Source organism: Pelodiscus sinensis, chromosome 16, assembly GCF_052426305.1.
Source record: "Pelodiscus sinensis isolate ZL-2025 chromosome 16, ASM5242630v1, whole genome shotgun sequence".
Taxonomy (NCBI): Eukaryota; Metazoa; Chordata; order Testudines; family Trionychidae; genus Pelodiscus; species Pelodiscus sinensis.
In genome coordinates this window covers 40,834,729-40,860,046 of record NC_143067.1, presented here as the reverse complement: position 1 = coordinate 40,860,046, position 25,318 = coordinate 40,834,729, and the positions used below count along the sequence as shown (strand labels likewise).

The window sequence follows — 25,318 nt, the reverse complement described above, 5'->3', positions numbered from 1 at the left end:
TGTCAGGCCGATACAGAAGCAGGACCCAGAGCTTCTCCAGCACTTGTCCCCTCCTCCCCGCTGCTGGGATCTAGGCCACACTGTGCTAGTTTGTGGGAGCTAGCGCATGCTCGTGGCTGCCACGCAGCAGTCCAGGGGGCAGAGACCCAGCGAAAAGCTTCCAAAACATCCCTCCTCTTGGAAAGCAATTCCTGGCAGAAGGCTGAAAAAAATCGCACAGCGAGGTTCTGGGCCCCGTTCTCTTGTGGGGGGAGAGTTCATATTTTTAAGCCTCTTTTCTAGGGGGTGTCTGCCCGTCTGGCACAGTACTGGGTCACTGTGGCCCAGATTCCAAGGGGGCATTTCCCTTCCTCCTGCCAAACACACTGGGCCCAGGGATTGTCTGGGGGCCAGTGAGGGGCACCCCTGGGGAGGCTGGAGTGTGGCTGGCCCCATGGAAGAGGTTCAACGAGCTCCACCGAACGTGGCTGTAGGCCCGCATGGCGCTGACTCTGGACCCATAGCGATGGCAAGGTTTGTCTTACGAGCCAGCCCCCAGCTGTTCCAAATGGGCAAGGCCCCAAGAGCCCCCACAGGAGGGAAAGGAAACCTCACAAGCTTCCCCCAGACAGCCCCGCCCACCTCCGCCCCCCCATCACCTCTGCAACCCGAAAGACAAACCCAGAGACAGACACACGCACTGAGCGCAATTTTATTGCAGCCTGAAGGTTACTCCAGAGGGAGGGGCACAACCTGGGTGCACAGCCACTACCAGGCTGCTGGCACCAGGTCCCTCGGGAGAGGAGACATCCCCCCCCCCCCACCTGTTCCTTCCTGAGAGCAGGGAGCAGAGCTTGCGACAGGATCCAGAGCTGCAGCGTTTCATAAAAACAAGAGCCAAAGTGTCCAGGAAGCAGAGGCCCAGAGCTGCCAGGCAAAGCCGGGAACTTGGCTGGCCCCTCAGTACTTCGGCCTCTTCACCTCCACCCTGAAACCAGAGACACCCGAGGGCGGCCGTCAGACTCCACGCAGCCCTGCCCAACCGACAGATGGGGTTGACCCACAGCCCGGAGGACGTGCATCTCAGGGCAGCTTTCTCCCAGGGGCTCCACCGTCTGGGGAGCGGGGAGGAGCAGCGGGCGAGGGCTGGCCAGTGTAGCGGTAGCAACTGGAAGGGCCTTCTCCTGTACAGAGCCTGGCTGAGCCGCGGGGCACTGCAGCAAGACAGCTAGTCGCTCAGGGATGAAGATGGGGGGGAGCGGTGTGTTGCAGAACCTCGGCCCCTCCTCCACCCAGCTCAGCTGGGCCCTGTGGAGGGGACAAAGCCGGCCAGAGCCCAGGGCGGGTGCTGCCCGACTCCCCGGTGACCCCGTCACATGAACGCGGAGGAGATTCCACTCACCCATCAGCCTCCAACTTCTTCCTTTTCTCAATGATCTGCAGAGAGAGCACAGGCCCCCTTAGGGCACAGGAGCAGCTCAGAGACCCCGGGGCAGGGAGCTTGAGGGTACTTTGGCCGGGAGAGGCAGGAGCGCACATGGCTCAGGGATCCTTGTGCGCGACCCAGCCCATGTGCACGTTAGCCCTGGGGGGGGGAGCTGGAGGAATGAGGGCGGAGCCCCTGGACATCTGCCAACACCGGAGACAGCTGAACTGGGCACAGAACCTGCAGGAGCCTCTCTGGCACCGACTGTTCAAGTGCAGGACCGACCCCCCCCGGCCCACTCACCGCACTGATCTTCTTCCACTGCCGGTCCAGCTCAGCCTTGTCGTTGGTCTCCTTGAACCGGCGGGTTTTCCGGCCCTCCGACATCTTGATTCCGTACTGGAAAGCCGCTCTGGGGCACAGAGAGGGGAGCTCAGCGCGGAGAACTGGCCAGGTGGCTGCAGACCAGCCAGGCTGCCTGCTACTGGGCCAAGTTAGGGCTCATCTCCCCAGGCCAGGCACGACTCAGAGGGCGACTGCCGAAGGACTGTCCTGCCCCAGGACCAAGGCAGCAGCTGTGCCCCTATTAAGCACCCTGCTCTGCCCGCCCGGGGGTTCCTCCCCCGCACAGCTTCCCGGGAAGGCCGACTTACTTGGGCAGAGCCTCCTTGTTGTTCATGTACTCGCTGTACTCCTCCTGCGTGTCGAAGTCCCAGCGGCCCAGGGGCCCCTTCTTGTTACCCTGCAGCAGGAGAGAGGGGTGGGTGCGCAGAACACGGGCCAGGGGAGACGCACAGGCTGGGGGATCTCACTCCAAACCCCGCAGGGGAGCAGGGAGCAGTCTCCTCTCCCCACAGCAGGGCCACAGGGCTCTGGGAGCTCCTGGAGGCCGCCTCTCGGGTCGCAGCTCCAATGGGAGAGGCTTCCAGGAACACGCCCAGAACTAGGAAGAGCTGCCCCGAGAGGCCAGTCCCTGAACCCAGTGGGGTCCCTCTCCCGGCTCCTGCTCTCAGGAGCAGCAGGTCTTGAGCTGGAGTCTCTGGTTCATCTTTGCTCACTGGCTGGCTCCTGCTCCCCCACCCCCTGGGGCGGGAAGGCTGGAGGCAGCAAGAAGCAAAGGCCCGTGAGCAAAGCTAAGAGGAGTGACAGGCCAGGAGCCAACTAGAACCCCCTGCAGCCAGGGCTGGTCATTTTCATCCCCCCCTCCCCCCAGCAAACAGGTCAGGAGCAGAGAAACACAAAGTTACATTGTGGAGCCAGGCGGCCACATCCAGCCCCACCCTGCCCAGAGCCTGTCCCTGGAGCCGGCTCCTCAGGGGCTGGCAGTCAAAGCCCGGGAATACCTGGTCCATTTTGCTGTAGTCCACCTCTTCGTCGCTGTCCACAGCCATGTCGTCCATGCTGAAAGAAGAGGGGGTGAGCAGGGCAGACGCAGGCTGGCCCTCTGAACCGCGGTTCTCAGACTCTGGGCCGGCAGCGAAGGACTCTACGGACACGCGACTTGCCCGCTGGCCGGGCCGCACGGAGCATCGGCTCCCTCCCCAAGCCGAGCGCCCACCAGCCGGCAGGGCCTGGCAAGTGCCGCTCACAGCCCGAGCTCCGCCCAAGCCCCAGCGCATGGCGCCCCGGCCCCAGGAAGCCCTTACGTGGCAGGGTAGCACTCGGCGTAGCTGTTCGACATCCCAAAGAAGTCACCCAACTGCTTCTTGTCTTCCGGCTTCTTCAGCGTGCCGCGTGCTAAGGAAAAGGCAGCAGGAACGGCCCACGCGGACAGAGCCAGCGTGGGCGGCAGGCAGGGCAAGGCCCACGCCCACTGGAGCCCCGCCATGCTGGGCCGTACCAGGCGAGGCGCAAGGCTTGGATCCGACGGACCACAGGGGACACACCGTGCGGGTGGCTTTCCCAGGCAGCCCTCCTCTCCCCGAGCGTGACCCCCCGGGAGGAGGGGGAGTCCCTTCCTGCCGCAGACGCCCAGCCACACCCAGCGAGACACACCCGGGGCCCCACCACCAGCCAGGCGACACGCGAGCGTGAAGGATATGACTCCGCTCCCTCCCAGCCAGCGGCTCCAGCGAACTTCTCGTTGATGGATTTAATTAGCTCCTTAGCCGAGCCCGGCCCTGTGGACACAGACGACTTGTTAGACTTCACCCTCCCCGGGGCAGCCAGGGGCACGGCCCCGTGCGCAGCGCACAGGCTGGCCGGAGACCTCGCCGAGAGCACCTGGAAGAGGCGCCGTTGGCGGCTAACGGAATCACGCGGGTGAGCCAGGGGCCACTGGGGAGACCCACCAAGGAGGAAATAACCCCGCCCCAAAGGTAAAGGTCAGTCCAGGCAGGGCCCACCGAGTCAGGCCTTCCTGCTGGGACCTGCGGACTAATGCCAGCAGGACGGGCCCCGTTCAAGCAGAGACCCAGCTGACCGGCCATGCCCGGTGGGAATGCATGTCAGGCACCGGCAGCCCTGGCCAGAGTCGCACCTGAGCCCCAGAGCAAAATGCTCTTGAGCCCGTTCCCAATCCCCCGGAGCCAGACGGGCCCCAGTTGCTGGAGGCTTCGGGGCCTATGGGCCTGGATTGGCAGGGCCAGGAGCTCGGCTCGCCACGCAGCCAGTAGGACCTGGAGGCCCCTCCTGTGGGCTGCAACTCAGTTCCCTCTGCCACGCGCCACACACAGCAACTCACCTTTGTCGATATCCAGGGGCTGCAAAGGGAAGAGGAGAACGTTACTGGGGCGGGCGAGGAAACAGCACACAGAGGCCCTGGGGCCCGGCCTGGCCCGGCCCAGCCCAGCCGCGCAAGGGTCGCAGGGCTGAGCCTTCAGCTCGCGCCAGGGAAGAAGCGCCTTTCGGCCCCGCCTGCCCAGGCAATTGCAGGAAGGTGGCGGTGCCCGGCCTTCCCACCAAGGGCTGATCAGCGAGACACTGGGCACAAGGGAGCTGGGCTATTGGGCAGCAGCAACACCCCTCAGACAGGCACTCGGATCCACCTGCGCTCGCGGGGCGGGGCTGAGCCAGCCCATTCCTGCCCCAAACAGGCGACCTCCGCCCAGGGGCCGGGGCAATTCAAAACCTCACGTCCTCCAGAGCGCATCAGCCTGGATTTCCCACAGCGCATCCCTGCTCAGCCTCCATCGCAGAACAGCACGGGGAGATGGAGCAGGCTGCCAGGGCTCTTGGGAGGGGTACGCTCATTGCAGCATGAGCAGCCTGCAGAGGCAGGTGCCGCTGCCCACGACGGTCCTAGGCCGTACCCGCGTTGGAAGCGAGGCGCGGTACGGAGCCCCCGGGGCTGGGAGAGGCCTGGCCCATTTGGGCGAAGCGGAAGCCTGGTGGGACCTTCTGTAACTCACCTCGTCATCAACTTTGGGTTTCTCGAAGTAGCTGTGTCTCTTCTTCTCCTCCTCCCGTTCCCGCTCCCGCTCCCTCTCGCGATCCCGCTCCCGCTCCCTCTCGCGCTCCCGCTCCCGGTCTCGCTCCCTCTCGCGCTCCCGGTCTCGCTCCCGGTACCGCTCCCGGTCCTTCTCCCGAGGCACCTTCGCCGCGGTTGGCACGTAGTCACCAATGTCTTCAAAGATACTGCAGGTGAAATGTTAGCACTGGGGTCATGGTACAGGCCACAGACCGGCCCCTCGGAGCGGCAGGCTAACCGGGAGCAAGCAGCATGAATCCAGAGACGGCTACAGCACCTGCAAAGTCCCAGCCAGCTGCTCCCCTGTGCTCATCTACCACATTTCTCTCCGCACAAGAGCCTTGCGCTCGGCACGCCGGGACCCGCACCCCCCTCCCCTGTGGCTGAGGGCGCCGCAGGCACACCAGGCATTTCACGGTTCGGCCAAACCCATCTCCCCCCCTCATCTGGGTCTCCTGGGCTCTCCCCAGCCGGAAGGGAACGGGGGAACTCTCCGTTGGGAAGCCCTGTATAAAGTAACGGGCCCAACAGAGCCCCCGGCCTCCCTCCGATTCCCCAAACCAACCCAGCCTCTCCCCACAGAAACACCAAGCAGCTCCCTGACCCCCACCTCCCTAGTGCGAGCGGCCAAGGGAGAGCCAGAGGCCAGCCCCGCACCCCCGAGGGGTCACTTACTTCATGTCGGCCTCGGGGGGCTTCTTCTCATCCAGCTTCCCTGCAGGCAGAAGGCAGCAGCCGTCAAGTCAGCCCGCCCGGGGCCTGCTCTCTCTGCACCCCTGCCCTGGCCAACCCGCCACCGAGCTCTGGAGAGCAGGGCTCCAGCCGGCCCCCGGCCCCGTGTACACCTCTTCGCAGGCAGAGCTGCCCCCTACAACTCCCCCCCCCCTCGCGTGGCCAGGGATGGGGACTCCCTTGAGCCCGAAAGGCCCCGTGCAACCCCCATTTAGAGCCTGCTCTCTCTGACTAACCAGTGATTCCCCGGCTCTCCGCAGGGGGCCCACCACGCCATCGGGAGCCACACCACGCCGCCCGCCTCATTCTGTCCCCTATGGCCTGATAGGAGCCATCGCTTCATTTCTAACAACCCTGCCCCATGGAGCCGCCCCCCAGCCCTGCTACGGCCCACGCCGCTCCCTTCGCTCCTCTGTAATTTCACAGAGATCAAGCCCCAGCGGGCAGCTGGCCACAGCCTGGCCAGTAACTTTTCTAGCTACGACGTTTCCGCCCCTCTGGGCTACCTTTGTCCTTCTTCTTGAGCTTCTTGTTGCGGGTGCCCTGCCTCAGGTAGGAGAGGATCTGAGTCAGCTTGCTAATGACGATGTCGTTTGTGGTCAGCGTGGTCTGTGCCTGGAGGAGAAAGCGCCGAGAGGACTGACTCTCCGGGAAGAGAGCCCCTGGGAAGCGCAGCCCCTCCGTGCTGCCAGGCTCCCAAGCTAGAGCCAGGGCAGGCAGGGCCCACGAGCGGCTTAGTTACCTCCATGGTGGGGCAGTCAGCTTTGCTCCGGATCAGGGTGGTGGGGATATCCGTGTCTGCGTACTCGTCATCCAGATCCACCACGTAGGCCATCCGCCCCGGCAGGTACAGCTCGTTCCGCTCGTACGCCTTCGTCTTGAACAGGATGCGGTAGACGTTGCGACCTGGGGAAGCGTCACACACAGCGGCTCCAGAGGAGGAAACCAAACACCCCCTGACTGCTGCCCAGAGACTCCACCTGCCTCCTGAGAACCCAACCGATCTGCCAGCCCCTCGCCAATCCACTGAGTCCTACACAACCGGCCCAAGGGCAAGCCCCCAGCTGACCTGCTAAGTGTCCTCCAGAGCATGATTCCCCCCAGCCCTCCCTATTCTCTGCACACCAGGGTCTCACGCCCCAGGACAGCGGCTTTTTACGTACCCAGACGAGTCTTGAATTCGATTTTATTTTCAGGATCTTCATCTTTTCTGAAAGGAGAGAGGAAAGAGTCAGAAGAGCCATTTCCATTCCTGCTCCAGGGCCTACGGAGGCTGCTACGTTGCACTCAGAGGAGGGCTCGGCCTTCTTACTCACTTGGTTTCCTTCTGGGGCTTCTCCATCAGCTCTTCCTCCTCCTTCTCTTTGCTGGCAATCTCAGCACGCACCTACTCAGAACAAGACAGACGGGAGGGGAAACGCTGTCAAGCCGCTTCTCCCGCTGCAGAAGAGCAACATCCAGCCCTTCCCCGGGCTCCAGCACCTTCAACGGACCCACCGTGCTCCGCCCCAGCCTCACACAGAGCAACCTGACCCAGGAACAAGCCAAATGGGTGCAAAGCAGCCCCTGGCCGTGCTGTTTCCCACTGAGTTCCACTGCTGGACGGGAGCGAGGGGTTGAGAGAAGAACTCCCGGTTTCAGCCACCGCATCATTATGCAGACCGACGTAATTTGTAACTTGGTTTCCCCACGTAAACGGGGGCCAGTATTTGTTTGCTGCACTGGGGGTGGAGGTCAGTGGCCCAGCCTGCTGACGAGGACGCTGCTGCAGAGAAGCAAAGCCCTACTGACGTCGTGCCTGCACTCACCTTCTGCAGCAGCGCAAAATCCAGACCCTTCACCAAGTGAGTGTGCTCCATGTCACCACCCAAGAACTTGGACTCCTGGATCAGCTGCCGCCTCTTCTCAGCCGCCGACTTATCCCTGTGCAACGAGGAGGGAGCATGTTACTCAAGTTCCTCTCTGGGCCGGAGCTCCCTGGCCACTGCCCGGACACACGCTCACTTACGCTTCTGCAGTGGGGCCCACTGCCCTGTAGTTGGCCGTCGTGCTAATCAGCTCTGTTTCCTCATAGTCTTTGTTGACTCCGTCTCGTCGCTCCTTGGCTCGATCCCTGTATTTCTCAGCCAGCTCCCTCTCGCGCTCAATCTCCTGCTGACGCAGCTTTGCATAGTAGCTGGGGGCAGACACAGGGTTGTGCTTATAAAATACTGGCCAGGCAACACCAACAGCTGCAAACAGCTGATGTGTGATGTTCTAGCTCTGGGAGGGAGGGGACAGAGGGCGAATCAGCAGATTCATGGTGCTCCAAAAGCGCTGGGAGGGAGGAGGAGGAGGAAGTGTGGGGCTCCAGTGCCCCAGTGCTCGAGAGGTGTGTGGGGTCTGCGGGCTGCAGGTGGAGCTCCAGTTGGCCGCAGGTGCCCACCACTGGCGTAAATGCACCATGAGTTCAATACTTGAAGGGAAATACCGAATGGGGTAAGCGCTCCCACATTGTCCTAACACCCCCACAAAAAGCAGCCACGTCACTCCTCCTAAGGGCAAGCTAAGTTATCTGTGGTAGCATCCTACTGCTCCCCTAGTGCAGCCACTGGGGTGGCTGTGAAAACGACAACGCCCCTAATAGAATGCTTCTAACATCACGGGCGTCCTTTCCTGTCAGCCCAGAGCCCACGGATATTCCAGGCCACTTATGGTCCCTTTCCGCATTCTAAAGAAAGCGGCGGCTGACAGGCAGGTGAAGGAGGCTTCTGATACAACACAGCACGTTCCCCAGTCACCTTTTCTTCTTCCTCCTGCGAGCCGCTGGATCTTCATCTTCGTTGTACTCCCGGGGCATCCTGACGAAAACAGAAAAACCACAGTCACCACGAACGGCCAACACCCACAAAACAGGAGCAAGAGGCACTAGAGGCGGCAATCACAGGATCTGGGCCTCAGAGGTCAATTGCTTAGTGTCCAAAGCTACATCTACACCTAACTCAGTTGTACCAACAGTGAGGGGGAAAGTGGAAGGACTCAACATGAGAGTCCTCGGGGTTCCCATGCAGGTTTGAGTAAGTCTATTACTTCCAAGCTCTCATTCGCGGTGTTCCTGATTTTATGGTTTCCCCACCCGCAATGTACATACAACATAGAAAGCAAGTAGGTCGGTACCGGAGAGCGAGGAAGAGAGTCGGACGTACACTAGCTGATTGAGAATGAGGAGCTCATGTTCAGTCCAAGAGCAGTGAAAGATTCATGAAATCTACTTACTCATGATGGCGAGATTTGGAGGGCGGCGCAGATGTTGGCGTCGCCCGTGGGGTCATAAGAAGCTTTCGGAAATCTTCATTTGTCAGCTTGGACCTAGCAGGAGGAAGAATCGTGTTTCACTGTAACAATAACGAGACCATCACACACTCCTGCAGAGAGCACATTTGTCTGGTTTTCCCCACAGGTGCCTGGCCAGATTGCGACATTACAGCCTGCACTGGATTGCCCGTATTCACTGGAGTTTCACAGCATTCAAACTGGAAATCAGACGCACATTTTCAAACAGGGAGGCTGACTTACCAAGGGATGCGGTATGTTCTCCATCACTTGGGGTCTTTAAATCAAGGCCAGAGCACTCTCTAAAGTGATGCCTTGTTTAGGTACAAGTGACTGGGCTTAGGCACACTGGCGAAATCGATTATCTGCATCATGCAGCCTGTCAAACTAGATGAGCATGAACTGTTTCTGGGGTGCTAAGAGACGGACTGCACCACAGAAACAGTATCCAAATCTTTCCTTCCCACAGCACACTCTACAGAGAGAAAGAGCTTTTATACTCACTGATGGAAGGAGTGGGAATCGTCCACCTCATGGCCATCTGGGGCCAGAGGGTTGGAGAACGGCTCACCTTAGAGAAGGGAAAAAAGAGAGCAGTTGATGCCTACCAATCTGAATGTTATGCTTCCAAGCCCACACCTATCCTATTCCTTGCCTCTTACTGGTACCAAACCACACAAGAATCAAAATCAGATTTCAGCGAGGAGTCCACAGAAAACTAGAGTTCCCCTCTCCCCCAAGTGCAATCAGTTCATCCCTTCAGAGAGCGCACCACCAGACCAACCAGCATTCTCAGCTGTGATCCTCACAGGCTATATCAGCTCAGAAGAAGTCAATGCTACTGCTCGGGAATCGCACCCAGTCCCTTGGAGGCAGGCCAGCACTTGGGGAAGGGAATGCTCCGTGTGATTTTAGCGCCAGAAGCAGCCATAAGAACAGCCATACTGGGTCAGACCAAAGGTCCATCTAGCCCAGTAGCCTGTCTGCCAACAGTGGCCAGCACCAGGTGCCCCAGGGAGGATGGACCGAAGACAATGACCAAGCGATTTGTCTCCTGCCATCCCTCTCCAGCCTCTGACAAACAGAGGCCAGGGACACCACTCCTACCCCCTGGCTAATAGCCTTTTATGGACCTAACCTCCATGAAATTATCTAGCTTCTCTTTAAACTCTGTGCTAGTCCTAGCCTTCACAGCCTCCTCTGGCGAGGAGTTCCACAGGTTGACTACGCGCTGTGTGAAGACACTTTTATTCGTTTTAAACCTGCTCCCCATTAACTTCATTTGGTGTCCTCTAGCCCTTCCGTCATGGGACCTAATGAAGAACTTTTCTTTATCCGCCCCCCTCGTGATTTACAGACCCCGACCCCCCCAGCCTCTGTCTAAGCGGAGAAGTCGCGGTGGCTGGAAGCGCCCCGCACAGGGCCCCGTCCAGAGCCGGTCCCAGCGGCGGGGGGGCAGCTCCCCGAGCGACCCCAGCGGGGCAGGCCGGGAACCGATCGGCCGCGCGAGGACCCCGGGGGGGGGAGGGGCGGGCGCTACGCCCCCCCCGGGACAGGACCCGGGCCCCCCCCGAGGGGGCCGGGCGGGGCGAGGGGCCGTGTCAGTCCTGCCGGGCGGGGCCCGATCCCGCGGCGGCTCGTGACGTGCCCGAGCCCCGCCCCCCGGCCCGACACTCACTGTCTCGCTCCGGCATCTTGCCCGCACAGCCAACGCCACAGCCGAGCACCGACCCTACTTCCCACAATGCCCCGCGCGCCAGCGGCCCAGCATGCCCCGCGCAGGCAGCGGAACGGAGCTGAGGCCCCGCCCCCACCTGGCCGCACTGCCGCCAGCGGATTGGCCGGCGCGGTTCGGAGCGGGCTGTGATTGGCTGCAGCCCGTGCCCGGCTCCGGGCTACGCGATTGGCGGGGAGAGGGGGCGGCGCGCTGGGAAGATGGCGGCGGCCGCGGCGGTGCGGAGCCTCGGGGGCGGCCTGGGCAGGAACCTCAGGGAGCTGCGGGTCCACCTGTGTCCGCGCGCGCCGGGCAGCCAGGGCGCCAGGTGCGGGCGGGGCCGCCTCCCCGGGGCGCGCGGGCGGGCCGGGGGGGGGGGCGGGATCCGGGGCGGGGGGCAGGGATGCGGGGGGGAAGGCGGGATCTGGGCCGGCGGGGGAAGCGGGGGGGGCGGGACCCGGGCTGGGGGGGATGCGGGGGGGGCGCGAGACCCGGGCCGGGGGGGAAGTGGGGAGGGGGCGGGACCCGGGCAGGGGGGGGGGGGGGGCGGGACCCGGGCCGGGGGGATGCGGGGGAAGTGGGGGGGGGCGGGACGGGCCGGGGGGATGCGGGGGGGGGGCGCGAGACCCGGGCCGGGGGGGAAGTGGGGGGGGGCGGGACCCGGGCAGGGGGGGGGGGGGGCGGGACCCGGGCCGGGGGGGATGCGGGGGAAGTGGGGGGGGCGGGACCCGGGCCGGGGGGGTGCGGGGGAAGTGGGGGGGGGCGGGACCCGGGCCGGGGGAGATGCGGGGGGGGGGGCGCGAGACCCGGGGGGGGGGGAAGTGGGGAGGGGGCGGGACTCGGGCCGGGGGGGGAAGTGGGGGGGAAGGCGGGATCTGGGCCGGCGTGGGTGGGACCCGGGGGGGGGAGGGGCCCGGAGTAAGGCAGATCGGGCAGCAGGAGCAATTCGCGGCTGTCCTTGGAAGTGCCAAGGGGCCGGGGCCTGACGCTGCTGTTGCAGGGACTTCATTGACCAGCACTACGTGACTCTGAAGAAGGCAAACCCAGACTTCCCCATCCTGATCCGGGAGTGCTCGGATGTCCAACCCAAGCTCTGGGCGCGATACGGTGAGTGGGGAGCGAGCCCTGCCCTCGCCGGTGGCATTAGCTCTGAGGTTGCCTAGAATGCTGTGGCCTGTATCAACTAGAAATTCAGCGACGTTTCAGAGGGGGTGGCTGAGTGAGTCTGTACCTGGAAAAACTTAAATGACAAACAGTCCTGCAGCACCTTCAAGACTAACAAAACATATAGATGGGATCATGAGCTTTTGTGGCCACAACCCACTTCTTCAGGTGGCACTAAAGAAGTGGGTTGTGCCCACAAAATCTCATGATCCCATCTGCATGTTTTGTTAGTCTTGAAGGTGCTGCAGGACTGTTCATTGTTTACGTTTTTCCAGCAATAAGCTGGTCACAGTCCAGGAAAGCAGTGCAAATGGCATTGTGGGGGAGTTTCCATAGTGGAGAGATGAGGTTAGGGCCTGCTTGCCTTGGGAAAGGTGAAAGCAAAGAGACACTGTAAAAATAAAGGCAAACCTTGACTAATGGAAGTGGGTTAGGGTTTAACTCGTTAGGAAGTGCAGAAATCAGGGTATTTGCAGTAGTAGTGATTCTGCCTTTCAGAAGTGCTCAAACCAGAGGAGGGCACGGGCTGCATCTGGCCCTGAAGCTCCCACTGAGAAGTGGGCTATGGGGCTGGTCCTGCTCCTTGAATGCTGTGGCTCTACGTGGCTCCTGGAAGCAGCAGCATGTCCCCTTTCTGGCTGGTTCTACAGCCAGCCGGCACCATCCACTGCCCCCCTCAGCAACACCCTTGCAGCTCCCATTGTCTGTACGCTGCTGCCCAGGACTGATGCCCTGTGGCGTCAGGGCCGGGCCCCAGCAAGCCTAAGCCAGTGCTGGTGACTCCATTCAAAAGGGATGACGACCCACCGTTTGCACTAGGGAACAACTCTGGCCCTGCCTCTCCTGGGGAAGGAACAAGGTGGCCGCCTCATGTCATTCTCTTTCCCCCAGAGTTCGGCAGAGAGAGCTGCGTGTCACTAAACAATCTCAATGTGGACCAAGTGGCCAAGGCCCTGGAAACCCTTGTTCACAGCAAAGCATGAAGGCCAAGAGAACTGACCCCACACGTGCGGGGCCCTCGCCTGAATGGGGTGGCTGGAGCAGCTGTACACCTGTAATTGTAACTTATTAATCGCCTATAAAAGCGTGTCTGCAAACTGCTGGAGAGTCTGTTCTGAGCAAGGTGCTAACCTGGGAGGTGGCTCCTCAGACTCCAGCGCAGTGTTGGGGTCACTGAGGAGGGAGCAAAGCCACTGAGGTTACACCCACGTCTTGTCCAGGACTTAGCCACTTTCCTCCTCCTCGGCTGAGCCCCACCTCTGCTCCCCGCCTGAGCAGGCTCAGCAGCAGCACAGCTTGTGTGCGAGGCAAGGGGGGTACATGTACCGAGAAGGACGGGCTACCCGCTGGTGGTGCATGGCTTGAGTTAGGCTGCCATCCTCCAGGGAACCGCCCGTAGGCAGCTGGGGGGAGCAGTAAAACAGCTGACACTGCCCGAGGAGAGCTTGGCCGGTGCAGTTGACTCCTCGCTGTGACTGCAGAGGGCGCAGTGTAAACATTTATTCAATTCCAAAGTAGCTCTCACTGTACAAAGTCCATGGGCTAGAGCCAGTGGCACTGGGAAGGGACGCGGGGGCTGCAGTGTCTCTAGGAGGGCAGTGCAGCAGCCGAGGCACCGATGGGGGAGACCGGAGTGGCTGCAGCTGGCTGGAGGTATCTCTCCTCGAGAGCCCTCACCCGCTCCTGGAGTGGGGGGTTGTCCCGGTGCTGTGCTAGGGCCTGCAGGCCTGCTTGGCTGAGGAAGTCGGCAGCAGCCTGTTGCAGGAGAGAGCGAGCAGATTACAGCTAGGCCCGGCCTAATGCAGGCGGCTGAGCAGCCCCGGAGGAAGGACGGGGTCGAGGTCTCGGTCACAGAACCCATCACGCCTGGCTCCGGGAGGAGGGGCTGAAGGATTAACATGGAAGGCACCTCCCGCCGGAGGCACGCTGGCCGGCTGACTGGCTGGCGCGGCCGTTTGTCTAGCCCCGTCTTAGAGCCAGGGAGCTGGAGGTGAGGTTGGTACACGGTACAGTTCCCATGGGTTACGCTCCCCCTGCTCTTTGGATACAGAGGCCTGGAGGGACCAGGGCTGCCTTGCCACCTTTCCACAGCACAGCCGCTGTTCCCGGCTCAGGGTGGGGGAAGCCTTTCTGGCACCAGCGCGGTTCCCCGGCCAGGCACACCGCAGGGCAGCGAGAGGCCTGGCCGAGCCCTACCTCTGGCAGATGCAGGAAGAGCAGATGCAGCAGCTCGAGGCTCTGGCCCACGACCTGGGCATCGGAGAGAGCGAGGGTGCTGAGCAGCGAGGGCAGCACGGCCTTCTGGTGCAGCTGGCGGCAGTAGGCAGGGCCCTTCTCGGCGACGTTGCACAGCACGGTCAGAGCCTAGAGGGGGTTGGCGTGAGGATCCCCAGCTGCAGGGCTCAGGGGCTGAGCCCCGGGGAACTGACCGAACTGAAGTTGGCCACAAGCTTTATATTGAGAGAAAGCAGGCGTCTGGCGCTGGCCTGTAGGCCCCGTGCCCAGGACGGTGCAGGCTGGGGAGCTCTCGCCGGGGCATGGGGAAGTGGCCCTGCAGTGCAGCAAAGCTTCGAAGGCAGAGGCTGGCCAGCTACAAGCCCCTCGCCTGCCACTGTCTGCATGGCTCCGGGCAGGGCGACACCGAGTCTGCTCCCTGTACTTAGCACGTGTGTGCCCGGTGCCATTGCGGGCTGCACCACGGCCGCTGCGTTCGCTCCCTGCAGGCCTGGGGGGAGCCGCAGCCAAAGCAGGCTCCTGCTGGCACAACACACGAGCAGGGCGAGAGCTCGCCCCTAACCCTAACCCTAGCCCACCTCCTACCCTGCCAGCTCCTCCCACGATGCCACCCCAGGCACAGGGACGGGCGAGAGCATTTCAATGGACTAGCCCTCCGTGCGCAGGTGTGAACACAGAAGCCAGTACGGAACGGGGGAGGGGACTGGCTATAAAGAACCCAGTCGGGCAGAGGTCAAGTAACAAGGGTGAGGCACTGGGTACTCCCCTCCCCATGGGCTGATAAAACCTCTGATTTACCCCTGGACCTCGCCTGTACAGGAGCCTGGCTGCTCTAGGGGACGCAGCATCCCCTGGTGCGAGAGATTCCTTACCAGCAGGGTCACCGTGCCGGAGCAGGGCAAGAGCTGCAGGAGGGCGGGGAGCAGGTCCAGCGTGAGCAGGGCAGAGCAGAAGATGGGCTCGTCAGCTGGGAAGATCAGGAGATAAAGCTATTAAGGAAACCCAGAGGGATTACTGAGAGCCCCCTTCCGGGAAGGCCCCTGGGCACATGCACTGAGGTAGAGAACCACAGCGGCTGCTGCTAGATGTAAGGAGACTCTACATAGGATCAGCCATCCTAGGTCAGACCGATGGGCTATCTAGCCCAGCATCCTGCCGGCCGCCAGCGACCAATGCCAGGTACTTCCGAAGAATGACCAAAACAGGGCAAGCATTGAGTGATCCAGGCCCTGCTTCTGGCAGTCAGAGATGAAGGCACGCCCTGGCATGGGGCTGTAGCCACTGACAGACTGATCCTCCAGAGACTCAGCTAATTCCCTTTTGAACCCAGTTATACTCTGGCCTTTGCAACATCACCTGGCAGGGAGTTCCACAGATTGGCTGTTGCGTGGCCAAGTACTTCCTCGTGGTGGTTTTAAGCCTGCTGCCAATAAATTACAGGGGTGACTCCCAATTCTTGTTGTACATGAAGGCACAAAACACTCCCCCCATAGCAGTCATAGAGCTCGGTCATATTCCCCTTCCCCTTTCTAAGACACCGAGTCCAAGCTTTCTAATCTCCTCCGGTGGAAGCTGTTCCATGCCCTACTTGCTCCTGTTGCCCTAGGGGAATTCCCGTCCGGCTGTGTCCAGCCTGGGGGGGGTCACCTGTGAGGTTGTTGAGAAGCCAGAGGCACTCCTGCACGAGGAAGGGGTGCTGCTGGAGGAAGCGCTGCATGAAGAGAAACACAGCCACCAGGAGGCGCTCATCCTGCATCTGCACTTTGCAGCTTTCAGGCTCATCCTCCGCAAGCAGGTTGCTGAGACACCGGAGCACAGGACAGAGGAGCTGAAAGAGCAAGAACAGCAGCGTGGGGCACCTCCCTCCTGCACAGCGACGCCTCAGGCAGCGGGGGCCTGGCCCTGCTGACCAGCATGTCCCTGCTTACCAACTCCAGGCCCTCGGTCGCTCCCTCCACCACCGCAGAAGCCAGGTCCAGCAGAAGCAGCACGAGTGTGGACACGATCCCCTGGGAGATTAACAGCCCGTTGTTCACGTGGCTACGGGAAGGGGGAGGAACGGTGAATTCATGCAGCGAACCCCAAGCCAGCCAGCACCACTCGGCCTGCTCCTGGCCACGGACCAGCTGGTTTGGCTGGACTCCAACCAAGAGGGAGGGTGATGTCGGTTCACACCCTCTCAAGGCAAAACTGACAGCGGCACAGTGGGCGGGGAACGCAGCAGGTAACTCTGGGCCATCTCAGTCCAAAAGGGGAACACTCCAGCAAGTGCAGAGCAGGTGGAAACAGGGTTCCAGGTGTGTGGGGTAGGGTTGCGAACGTTTAACGGGTTGACCTATAAGCCTTGTCTGCTGCAGACAGGTGCCTGTGGGGGGGGAGGGGGCAGCTCCAGTTCTCTCTCCCTCCCCCGCCCTTTAACTGGTTAGACAACTCGTTTACATCCCTCATCTGGGAGTGTCCAGGCCTCCCCCCACCTGGCACAAGCTGTCATGTGACTGCAACCCAAGATCACAGATTGCAAGGAGGCCTGGGGAAAAGCTTCATCGCAAACCAACCCAGGCAGCAGATTCCCAAAGCACGGGGTCCGGGCGGCCGTGCACCCAGTCAGGGAGGGCAGACGAGGAGCAGCAAAGCTCAAAGGGGAGGGCAGCTTCCTAGAGCTGCGGGACAAAGGGAGAAGAACAGCCGGCCGTTCAGTGTCAGGAACACGAGCCTGAGGGTGCCCCAGACGGCCAGGCGAGCAGGGACTCCCAGACTGTCTAGTCCAGCCCTGGAGTACCACAGGCCGCACCCAGCACCTGCACGCTGAGCCCAGCAGCCAGATTAGCCCCAGGGAACTCAAATCTTGTGCCACAGGCAGAGACGAGGCGGGACCAGGGCGCATCGATGCCCGAGACCCCTGCATTGGCAGGGAACTGACTAAGTGAGGATTTCCTGTGTGTGATCCCCACGCCACAGGCAAACCACCCTGCCAGTCTCTTCTCAGCACACCCCCGAACTGAGGCTGGTACTGGGGTACGCGAGGGACAGCCCCCGACACTTGGCTCTCCCTCGGGGATCTCCCCCAGGGACTGGGAGCAGGAAGAGGAATACACTGACTGAGGCTAAGGCAGGTGGCTACGGCTGCGAAGGAGCAGCCCTTTGTGTCCCTACGCTCTGGGGACCGGGGTCTTGCTTCCTTCCCTGGCTCTGGGGAGCCGCAGGGAGCCAAGCGCTACATGCATTTACCTGCACACGACGTAATGGAGACACCACGCAAACTCCACGGCGACGCCCATTCCCAGCTCCAGGTTGGAGCTAACCAGGCGCAGCATGTGCAGGGGGAGAGCCGAGTCCAGAACCAGGCTGGGGCCAGACAGAGAAACATGGCTTTCAAAGTGGGATTAAACGGGAGCACACACAACACTGCCCCGTGCAGGGCGGAAGCCCAGGCTGGCTGGGGACGGATACTGCACGGCCCCAGGAGGGAGACACACCGCCCAGACAACATGCCCAGACGGCAGGGCTCTGAGCACGGGGAGAGGAGGGGGACCTGTCGGGAGATGTTGCAGTGGAGGCCAGGGCACTAGTAACGTGATGGGAGGTGGGGATCTGAGGCTGGGGTCAAGCACGCCCACCACTGGACATATCGCCTCCTTTGTGGAGAGGCCGGGGTGTCACAGTGCCCCTCGCCCCAGGGCGGTCAAGCCAGCTCCCTTTAGAGGTGCCAAGACCAACAGGAAGCCGCGTGCAGAGTGTTCCTCTTGGCCCGCTCAGCTTCCTGCACTCCGGACAGCTCCTGAAACCTGAGTAGCTGCAGGGTCAGGGACAAGTGTCCTGAGTGCACAAACCCTCCGCCCCGCGCCCGGGCGCTGTCCGACACACCAACGTCACGGAGATACCTATGCCGGGGGCAGCGCCACCGCCCCGGCCTGCCAATGCCCCGCGCCCGGGCGCTGTCCGACACACCAACGTCACGGAGATACCTATGCCGGGGGCAGCGCCACCGCCCCAGCCTGCCAATGCCCCGCGCCCGGCCCAGCGCACTGCCGGGGGTGCTTACGGTATGATCTTGGCAGGGGCTTCCGTGGCCTGCAGGAGCTGCGACAGGAGGTAGCCCAGGCCTTCCAGCACGGCCACGTGAGGGGACTGAAATCAGAGAGCGTGGCGCTGAGCCGGTAGAGCAATCCCAGTCGGGATCGGTGGGGCAGAGGCAGGCACAGGCCACGCGATACAACTCAGTGCAAAGCAGAGAGGCTGAGCCTGGCCTCACTGCAGCTCCTGAGCGAGCGAGCTAATGTGAAATGTGTACATGTGATGGCCAAGCATTTCCCTGAGTCTCAGGACCCCCAGGCTATGTCTGTACTCGCGGCTTCCTGCACGATGAATATGCAAATGAGGCTAAGCATGGAATATTGCCACGCCTCATTTGCATACCTAATGAGCCGCCATTTTTGCTGAAGAGGCTCTTGCTCCAGAAGGAGCTGTCTACATGGCCCCTTCTTGCACAAGAAAACCCCTCTTGCGCAACGCCGTTATTCCTGAAAATAATCAGCGTAGCGGCATTGCGCAAGAGGGGCTTTCTTGCACCAGAAGGGGCCATGTAGACAGCTCCTTCTGGCGCAAGAGCCTCTTCTGCAAAAATGGCAGCTCATCAGGTATGCAAATGAGACTTGGCGATATTCCACGCTTAGCCTCATTTGCATATTTCTCACGCAAGAAGCCATGAGTGTAGACAGAGCCCCAGAGAGCCTGCAAACAGACAGGCCCGGGATTTCTTGTGCTCAAGAGACATCTAGCCAGGGAAGAGCAAAGAAGCCACGTCAGCCAGTGTCAAAAGGGAATTCCAATTGCAGCCACGTGGCGTATGCCCACCTGCTCCTGGGCTGGCCTCCCTGCGGAGGGCTCCTGCACGTGCCTGCGGCGGGCAGGACGTGGCGCTGGGCCACTCACAAGGAGACGGCAGCAGGGAAACGCCCCCTCTTCTTGGCACAGCCCGTGGGAAGAGCCGAGGCCAGGCCAGCGACACTCACCTGGAGACAGGAGGCCAGGGCTGGAATGATGCCTTGAGGTAAAAGCTGCTTCCTCACCGTCTCGCTCTCTACTGCCAAGTTCCCCAGCGTGTACACACACAGCTCCTGGAACACACACGGGTGAGCAGTTCCCTCCTGACACGCCAGCACTGCCCCACCAACCCACCCACGCCCCCTACTGGCCTCGGGGATACTGCCACAAGAGCCACAACCCCCCTTGAGTTGTGCTAACGGTGGGGGAGCTGTGTCCCCCGGACTAGCGGAGCCAGACTCTCATGCTAACTGGAAACTCCAGTGAGACGCTTCACCTAGCGCAGCTTCCCTGCACAGGCGGGAGGGTCCCGCCTAGACAGACAAGGCACCCAAACTTAGTCCATCGGAGAGCCACGCCAGCAACCACAGGCGCCCAAAGGACACGCTTGCTGGAGCAAAGTGTAGCCAGTCTCTGCAATACAGCTGCTTTTGCGGAAAAACTTGCCAGTCTAGACACAGCCTGAGTGTCTCTTTGTTTTGGTGTCATGAGCCAGGGAAAAGAAGCCCCAAGCTCCCTTCTTTGCAACATTCATTCTTTTATAGATGTTCCCTCTTGTCTCCTGACGGTAACAATCCCAGTCTTTCCAATCCCTGTTCAAAGGTGGGTTTTTCCAGCCCAGAATCATTCTCATCCCCCTTCTCTGAGCCCCTCCTAATTCTACAACAAACTTTTTGAAACGGGGTGACCAGTTCTGTACCCAGGCACCACATAGGGATGTGCCATCCAGTTATATAAAGACATCGATTATTTTCTGGATTATTTTCTAGCCCACTCGCTCTGCATTGTAAGGCCCTGCTCCTTTTTGCACTGCAGCCACACACTGACCAGCTGTCTTCATTGTACTGTCTACCCCTTTCCTGAGCTGACAGTTCAGTTAGACCCTGTGAGATGTGTGAGGAGGATACGCTTTGCCCTCCAACGTGCCTTACTTCAGCTTTAGCTGCACTGCTCATGTGTTGCCAAGCCCCTAACTTAGTTAAGTCCCTCACGGTTTTATCTGGACTTGCCTAACCTCAATAGCTTAGTGTCACTTGCAAAGTTAGCAACTTTACTATTCACCCCCCTTTCCTGGGCATCAACAACAACATTAAACCACCCCCGGCCTAACATGGAGCCACTCGGACGTCAGCCGTCGTCACGAGGAAAAGCCACCATTCAGTCCTACTCTGTTTCCTGTCAGCCCATGTTTGATCCATGACAATACTTTGCCTTTACCCCCATTATTTAACTTTGCTAGCAGCCTCTTCCGAAGGGCTTTGTCAAAACCTTTTTAACGTCTAAATAGATTGTGTCAAGAGTTCTCCTTCGTCCGCGGTAGAGAGGCATCCCACGGGCCCACCACGCCCGGTTCTACTTTCAGCCAGGAGGCCGGGTCCAGGATGGAGCACTGCACAGGGGCACTAGGAGTAGTTCTGTCCTGAAGGGGGGGGCAGTAGCAGGGCTCTCTGGAGACCCCTAGGGGCTGCATGGGGCCAACAGCCCCCATTTTGGCCACTCAATCTCTGAAGTCCAACCCAGCAGATGCAAGAACAACGGAGAAACACGGGCCGCCTCTTACTGTGAATTCTACGCTGTGTCCTGAGAGATAGGTCAGGAGGTAGGAGGTCGCTGGCAAACACGCCTCAGCCACCGCAGGGTCATTGGAGTGGGAGAGTTCGTGCAGACAGCGAGCGGCCTCCATCCGCACATCGGCCAAGCTGCTGGTGAAGAGCCCGGTCAAGACCCGCATGCTGCCCTCCAGCCTGTAAGAGCAAACCAGGACTCTGCTTCTTCCTGCTGCCCCCAGCCCCTCCCCCAGACAGACACACACTCCTCCCGCCAGGGTGCCCAAGGGCCAGGAAGGCAGGCTGAGTCTCAGGGTACGTCTGCACTGCAGGGGAGCCTCAAAACGAGTGCGAGGCCGGCTCCCCAATGGAGACAGGCCATCTCCACTTAGAGCCCCGGGAGGGATAACGTAGAATGGCCCTGCTGAGGGGCTATTTCGAAATAGCGGAAATGAAGCCTCTACACAGCCGCTACTCCGAAATAACTGCTTTGAAATCGGCATTACCCTTCACAGAATGAGGGCTAGGGAAGTTGGGACAAGCCGTCCGTTATTTTGCAATTATCTCGAAGTAACGGTATTGCTGTGTAGGCGCTCGCATAGTTATATCAGAACAACAGCCGTTATTCCGAAATAACTTTGCTGTGTAGACGCACCCTCAGGGAGCAGGCACTAAAACCTGCCCCGTTCATGGCCTGGCCTGGCCGCTCTGCAGACCACGTGGCTCGAAAGGGCCAGGTTCATTCCTGCTCTCACAGCTCTGCAGTTACGCAGGGCTCGGTTTGGCCCAGTTTGGATACTGACTTTGCCCCCTTCTTTTACAACAATTCTCCTTCTTTCCTTTCCTCTCTCTGAGCAGCCAGATTTGCTGCCTTCGGAAGTCACTTTGCCACTGCTCTGTGGCATGGCAGAGAGCCTAACAAAGCTGCCCCAGACCAGCCAGAAGGGAACTGAGATGCCAGACAGCTCTTCCTGTAAGAACACGTGCAGAACAAGTCTCAGGCCAACCACGCAGACCGGAAAGTACAGCCCACAGCGAAGAGCCTCCCCGGAATCCATGGCAATCTACTCCCCTGAAGGTGAGTAGAGTCACGTCCTGCAAGCTCTCAGCCTCCCGCTGAAATTCTAGAGCAGCTACTTGTCCAGCTTCCCTCTCTGCTCCCATGGGACCCTCCCAGCTCCTCCACAGCCCAGCAGAGCACAAGGCATTCGGACCAGGCTAGCTAGGGCACTGACCACACAACACAAGCTCTGTTCTCAGTGGGAAAAGGAGGAGTCACCAAACAGAACGCGATGGAGACACTTTCTAATGCAGATACATGACCACACTTCCAGCCATAGTAAAATCGCCCACGGCAGAGAAACAGCCACCGCAACCCCTGCTCCAGACAATACGTGGGCCCACTCATCTAAGTGAATGCCCACACCCATGTCCTTGTAGCGGCACTACCGGAGAGCTCACTGCTAGCTTGAGCCTTTAGGAGCACAGACTAGCCATGCCTTGGGCTGGGCATAGCATGGAAGCCCAGACTGGCTAACCTGACAAATTTCTGCTGCGTCTCTTTGTGCTGCAGTCCCTGTCGAAGGCGACTCAACAGTTTCTTCCTCTCATCTGTTCCCCTCTGGACGTCTCTCAGCAGCTGCAAAAGCTGGTGGAAAACAAACAGCAGGGCAGATGTCAAACCGATCTCCAGGGTACAAACCACAGCAAGATGGTTTATGGTCATTCAAGATCCCAGTGCACTTTTCCGAAGGGTTGTGGTACTGACCCTGGCCTCTAGGTGCTGCCAGTAGAGTTTTTAGAGCCACTTGTAAAACACTTTGGAATCCAACCAGCTCTACAAACTTCGTGTCATTATTATTAACAGAGCCCGGGGCAGTGGGAGACCCCCCCCCCCCGTGAATATCTAGGGACAAACGGTTTAAGCCCTTCACCTCTTGGTCAGACAGAGGTTCTGCTGCTATTTCCTCTCCAGCCTGCCCATCTCCGTTCACCAGGCTGTCTTCCCGCAGAAGTCTCTTACTGACCAGCTGCTGCTGCCTCCGGGCCTTCCTCAGAGCTGCAAACAAACCAGCCTCCGGTTACTGACAACAACAGGGCTTTTCAGGTCAAGACGCAATTTCAGCCCATTGCTCTCTTTTGGGGTGAAAAGAACCTGCTGTGTCTCTTCTTGTGACTGTATATGCACGTCACAGGAAAACCATCTAGACACTAGGGCTATGTCTACACTGGCGGCTTATTGCACAAGAACTCTTGTGCAAGAATACGTCCACACTGCCATGTGCGAGCTGTGCTTTTGCACAAGAGCAATGTGGACGCTCTCTTGCGCAAGAACGCTCCAATGGCCATTTTAGCAATAAGAAATCCCTGCTGAGCGTCCACACCGTCCCCCTGTGCAAGAGCTCCAGCGCAAGAGGGCTTACACATGTTAGAAAAGAGCATCGCCCTTGCGCAAGGAGCCGTCTCTTACCACGCCGTACTGTACATTTCCTTGCGCAAGAGCGGGTGGGCAGTGTAGACGCTCTGCGGATTCTTGCGCAATAACCCGCCTGTGTAGACATAGCCAAACTGTGGTGATTTTACACAGACTGATGACAGATCGATGGATACTGTGCATGCAATGGAGTTTGGAGATGGAGATCTTACACTGGCCATAGATTTGGAAGCTGCAAGTCAAAGGCGGAAAAGGCCTGGGTGAGGAGTTGAAGCAGAGGTGAAGCAGAGGCAGTGGAAATACATGGCCGGGGATGTGGAGCTGGGGAAGGCCACTAGGCACAGGAGGGAAAGCAAAGCTCAGGGATGACCCTGGAGGCAAATGGAAGCTCTGGACCAGACGGAAAACAGAGGACATGGAGGAATGGTTAAAGATGCAGCCGCAGCGTGTTCTGACTTCTAGACATCTGGGTGAGGGAGGCTGAGATGGAGCCGCTGGTTTCCCTGCTCAAGTCAAGAGCTCTCATTAAGGGTCTACTAGGAAATAAAGCCGAGTAACCTCGGGTCAACGCTGAGCTTGCAAGGACAGAAAAGGAAGGAGGCGAGGGCCAAGAGCGGAACATTTGGGGCTGTGAGAAGAGGCGGGCGCCTCGGCCCCGAGACAGGGAGCGGGAGCGGGGTGCTGGTGGAGCCCGGACATGCAGAGCAGGATGGAGCGGTCCAGCGGGTCAGGCCGCGATCAGCGCAGAGACAGACCCGGACACGGGACAGGCAGGCTCCGTCCTGCAGACAAATCAAACCGAGCCGGGCCCGCCCCCTGGCCCGCCACGCGGCCCGTGCTAGCGCGGTGCCCGGGCCGGAGCCCAGCCGCGGCCGCTCGCGATTCCTCGGGAGGAGCGGGCGGAGCCAGCCGGAGCAGGGCGGCTCGGAGCCCAGCGGGCCCTGCCCCGGGGTGCGCCCCGGCCCGGAACCGACCTGCCTCCTGCTCCCGCCGCCGGGCCCGCAGCTGCTCCGGGCCGCCCGCGCCGCGGCCCCGCCGGCCCCACATGCCCATGGCGGAGGGGAACATGGCGGCCGGGGACCGCGCGCTTCCGGGGCCGGGCCCGAGCCGCCGCGGCGCCGCGTCTACGAGAGGCCCCGGTCCGAGCGGCGGGGGGAAGGAGCCGCGGGGGCTGGGCGTCCGGGGCCCAGGGGATTGAGGGGCTCCAGGGGTGTGTGTAAAGGGGTCCCTAGGGGATTGAGGGGCTCCAGGTTGTAGGTAAGGGGGCCCGGGGCGTGGGGTGTCCCAGGGGATTGAGGGGTTCCTGGTTGTAGGTAAGGGGGCCCAGGAGATTGAGGGGCTCCAGGGGTGTGGGGTGTCCCAGGTTATTGAGGGGCTCCAGGGGTGTAGGTAAAGGGGTCCCTAGGGGATTGAGGGGTTCCTGGTTGTAGGTAAGGGAGCCCAGGGGATTTAGGCGCTCCAAGGGTGTGGGGGTGTCCCAGGGGATTGAGGGGCTCCAGGGGTGTGGGGTGTCCCAGGTTATTGAGGGGCTCCAGGGGTGTAGGTAAAGGGGTCCCTAGGGGATTGAGGGGTTCCTGGTTGTAGGTAAGGGAGCCCAGGGGATTTAGGCGCTCCAAGGGTGTGGGGGTGTCCCAGGGGATTGAGGGGCTCCAGGGGTGTGGGGTGTCCCAGGTTATTGAGGGGCTCCAGGGGTGTAGGTAAAGGGGTCCCTAGGGGATTGAGGGGTTCCTGGTTGTAGGTAAGGGAGCCCAGGGGATTTAGGCGCTCCAAGGGTGTGGGGGAGACCCAGGGGATTGAGGGGCTCCGGGGTGTGAGTGGGGACATTCCAGGAGCCCTGGTATTCTGGGGGGGGGGGTGGTGTCAGGAGGCTCAGGAGGGGGATGAAGCCCTGTGTGTGTCAGTGAGGAGGGTGCCAGTGATGGGGGTCATAAGGGAGTTGGGGATGTGTGTGTGCCAGTGAGGGGGTCCCAGGAGGGCTGGGGAGGTCCTGTGGGTGTCAGTGACTGCGAAGAGGGCGTCCAAGGGGACTGAGCGCCTTGCATGTGTTAGTAAGGGAGGTTTCCTGAGGCTGGTCTCCAGTGGCGGTGAGGGTGGTCCCTGGAGATGGGCAGACCCAAAATGTCAGTGAGGGGGTCCCCAAGAGGCTTTGGGGTGCTGGGCATCAGTGACTGGAGTCTCCAGGGAGTTGAGGGTTGGGTCCCAAGAGAGGGGCTCCTGGAGGGTTGGGGGCCTCGGGTGTGTGAAGTGTATCAGTTGGGAACAAGATTTCAAGAGCTGTCCTGTACCTGGTGCCAAACATCCCCACATCTCCTGTTCAGCAGGA

The 25,318-nt window shown here is 60.7% G+C and overlaps 3 protein-coding genes across 4 annotated transcripts; 1 reads left to right on the top strand and 2 right to left on the bottom strand.

Moving 5' to 3' along the window:
- Nucleotides 1-673: 673 nt before the first annotated feature.
- Nucleotides 674-10,683, bottom strand: IK (IK cytokine). The gene is made up of 20 exons (XM_089769577.1): nt 10,537-10,683; nt 9,363-9,429; nt 8,802-8,894; nt 8,327-8,386; nt 7,555-7,722; nt 7,355-7,469; nt 6,863-6,933; nt 6,710-6,756; nt 6,289-6,452; nt 6,053-6,161; nt 5,490-5,529; nt 4,756-4,981; nt 4,089-4,107; nt 3,448-3,525; nt 3,052-3,133; nt 2,749-2,806; nt 2,059-2,147; nt 1,709-1,817; nt 1,382-1,416; nt 674-967 (listed from the first exon to the last, which is right to left on the bottom strand). The coding sequence occupies exons 1-20, from the start codon at nt 10,550-10,552 to the stop codon at nt 940-942; spliced, it is 1,674 nt and encodes a 557-aa protein (XP_089625703.1). The 5' UTR covers nt 10,553-10,683; the 3' UTR covers nt 674-939.
- Nucleotides 10,684-10,761: 78 nt separating this feature from the next.
- On the top strand, nt 10,762-12,836 carry NDUFA2 (NADH:ubiquinone oxidoreductase subunit A2). The gene is made up of 3 exons (XM_075900054.2): nt 10,762-10,900; nt 11,573-11,679; nt 12,628-12,836. Exons 1-3 carry the CDS (start codon nt 10,794-10,796, stop codon nt 12,717-12,719), a joined length of 306 nt encoding a protein of 101 aa, XP_075756169.2. The 5' UTR covers nt 10,762-10,793; the 3' UTR covers nt 12,720-12,836.
- Nucleotides 12,837-13,221: 385 nt separating this feature from the next.
- On the bottom strand, nt 13,222-24,125 carry TMCO6 (transmembrane and coiled-coil domains 6). 2 transcript variants are annotated; one of them, XM_075900048.2, is made up of 12 exons: nt 23,970-24,125; nt 22,496-22,620; nt 22,100-22,209; nt 20,576-20,759; nt 18,984-19,088; nt 18,014-18,099; nt 17,200-17,316; nt 15,900-16,011; nt 15,619-15,799; nt 14,844-14,938; nt 13,933-14,100; nt 13,222-13,491 (listed from the first exon to the last, which is right to left on the bottom strand). In XM_075900048.2, exons 1-12 carry the CDS (start codon nt 24,061-24,063, stop codon nt 13,324-13,326), a joined length of 1,545 nt encoding a protein of 514 aa, XP_075756163.1. In that variant the 5' UTR covers nt 24,064-24,125; the 3' UTR covers nt 13,222-13,323. The 2 variants fall into 2 exon arrangements, with proteins under 2 accessions (XP_075756163.1, XP_075756164.1); XM_075900049.2 differs by having other exon boundaries at nt 20,576-20,714.
- Nucleotides 24,126-25,318: the final 1,193 nt, after the last annotated feature.

Coding starts and splice junctions, on each gene's coding strand:
- IK (XM_089769577.1), bottom strand. Junction 4,982..5,489: donor CCCCCCGAGGCCGACATGAA/GTAAGTGACCCC, acceptor TTTCACCTGCAG/TATCTTTGAAGACATTGGTG. Junction 1,417..1,708: donor AGTGGAAGAAGATCAGTGCG/GTGAGTGGGCCG, acceptor CTCTCTCTGCAG/ATCATTGAGAAAAGGAAGAA.
- NDUFA2 (XM_075900054.2), top strand. CDS start 10,794: ATGGCGGCGGCCGCGGCGGTGCGGAGCCTCGGGGGCGGCCTGGGCAGG. Junction 10,901..11,572: donor CCGGGCAGCCAGGGCGCCAG/GTGCGGGCGGGG, acceptor CTGCTGTTGCAG/GGACTTCATTGACCAGCACT. Junction 11,680..12,627: donor CAAGCTCTGGGCGCGATACG/GTGAGTGGGGAG, acceptor TCTTTCCCCCAG/AGTTCGGCAGAGAGAGCTGC.
- TMCO6 (XM_075900048.2), bottom strand. CDS start 24,063: ATGTTCCCCTCCGCCATGGGCATGTGGGGCCGGCGGGGCCGCGGCGCG. Junction 18,100..18,983: donor CCCTGGCCTCCTGTCTCCAG/GTGAGTGTCGCT, acceptor CTCTGATTTCAG/TCCCCTCACGTGGCCGTGCT. Junction 14,101..14,843: donor CCGGCACGGTGACCCTGCTG/GTAAGGAATCTC, acceptor AACCCCCTCTAG/GCTCTGACCGTGCTGTGCAA.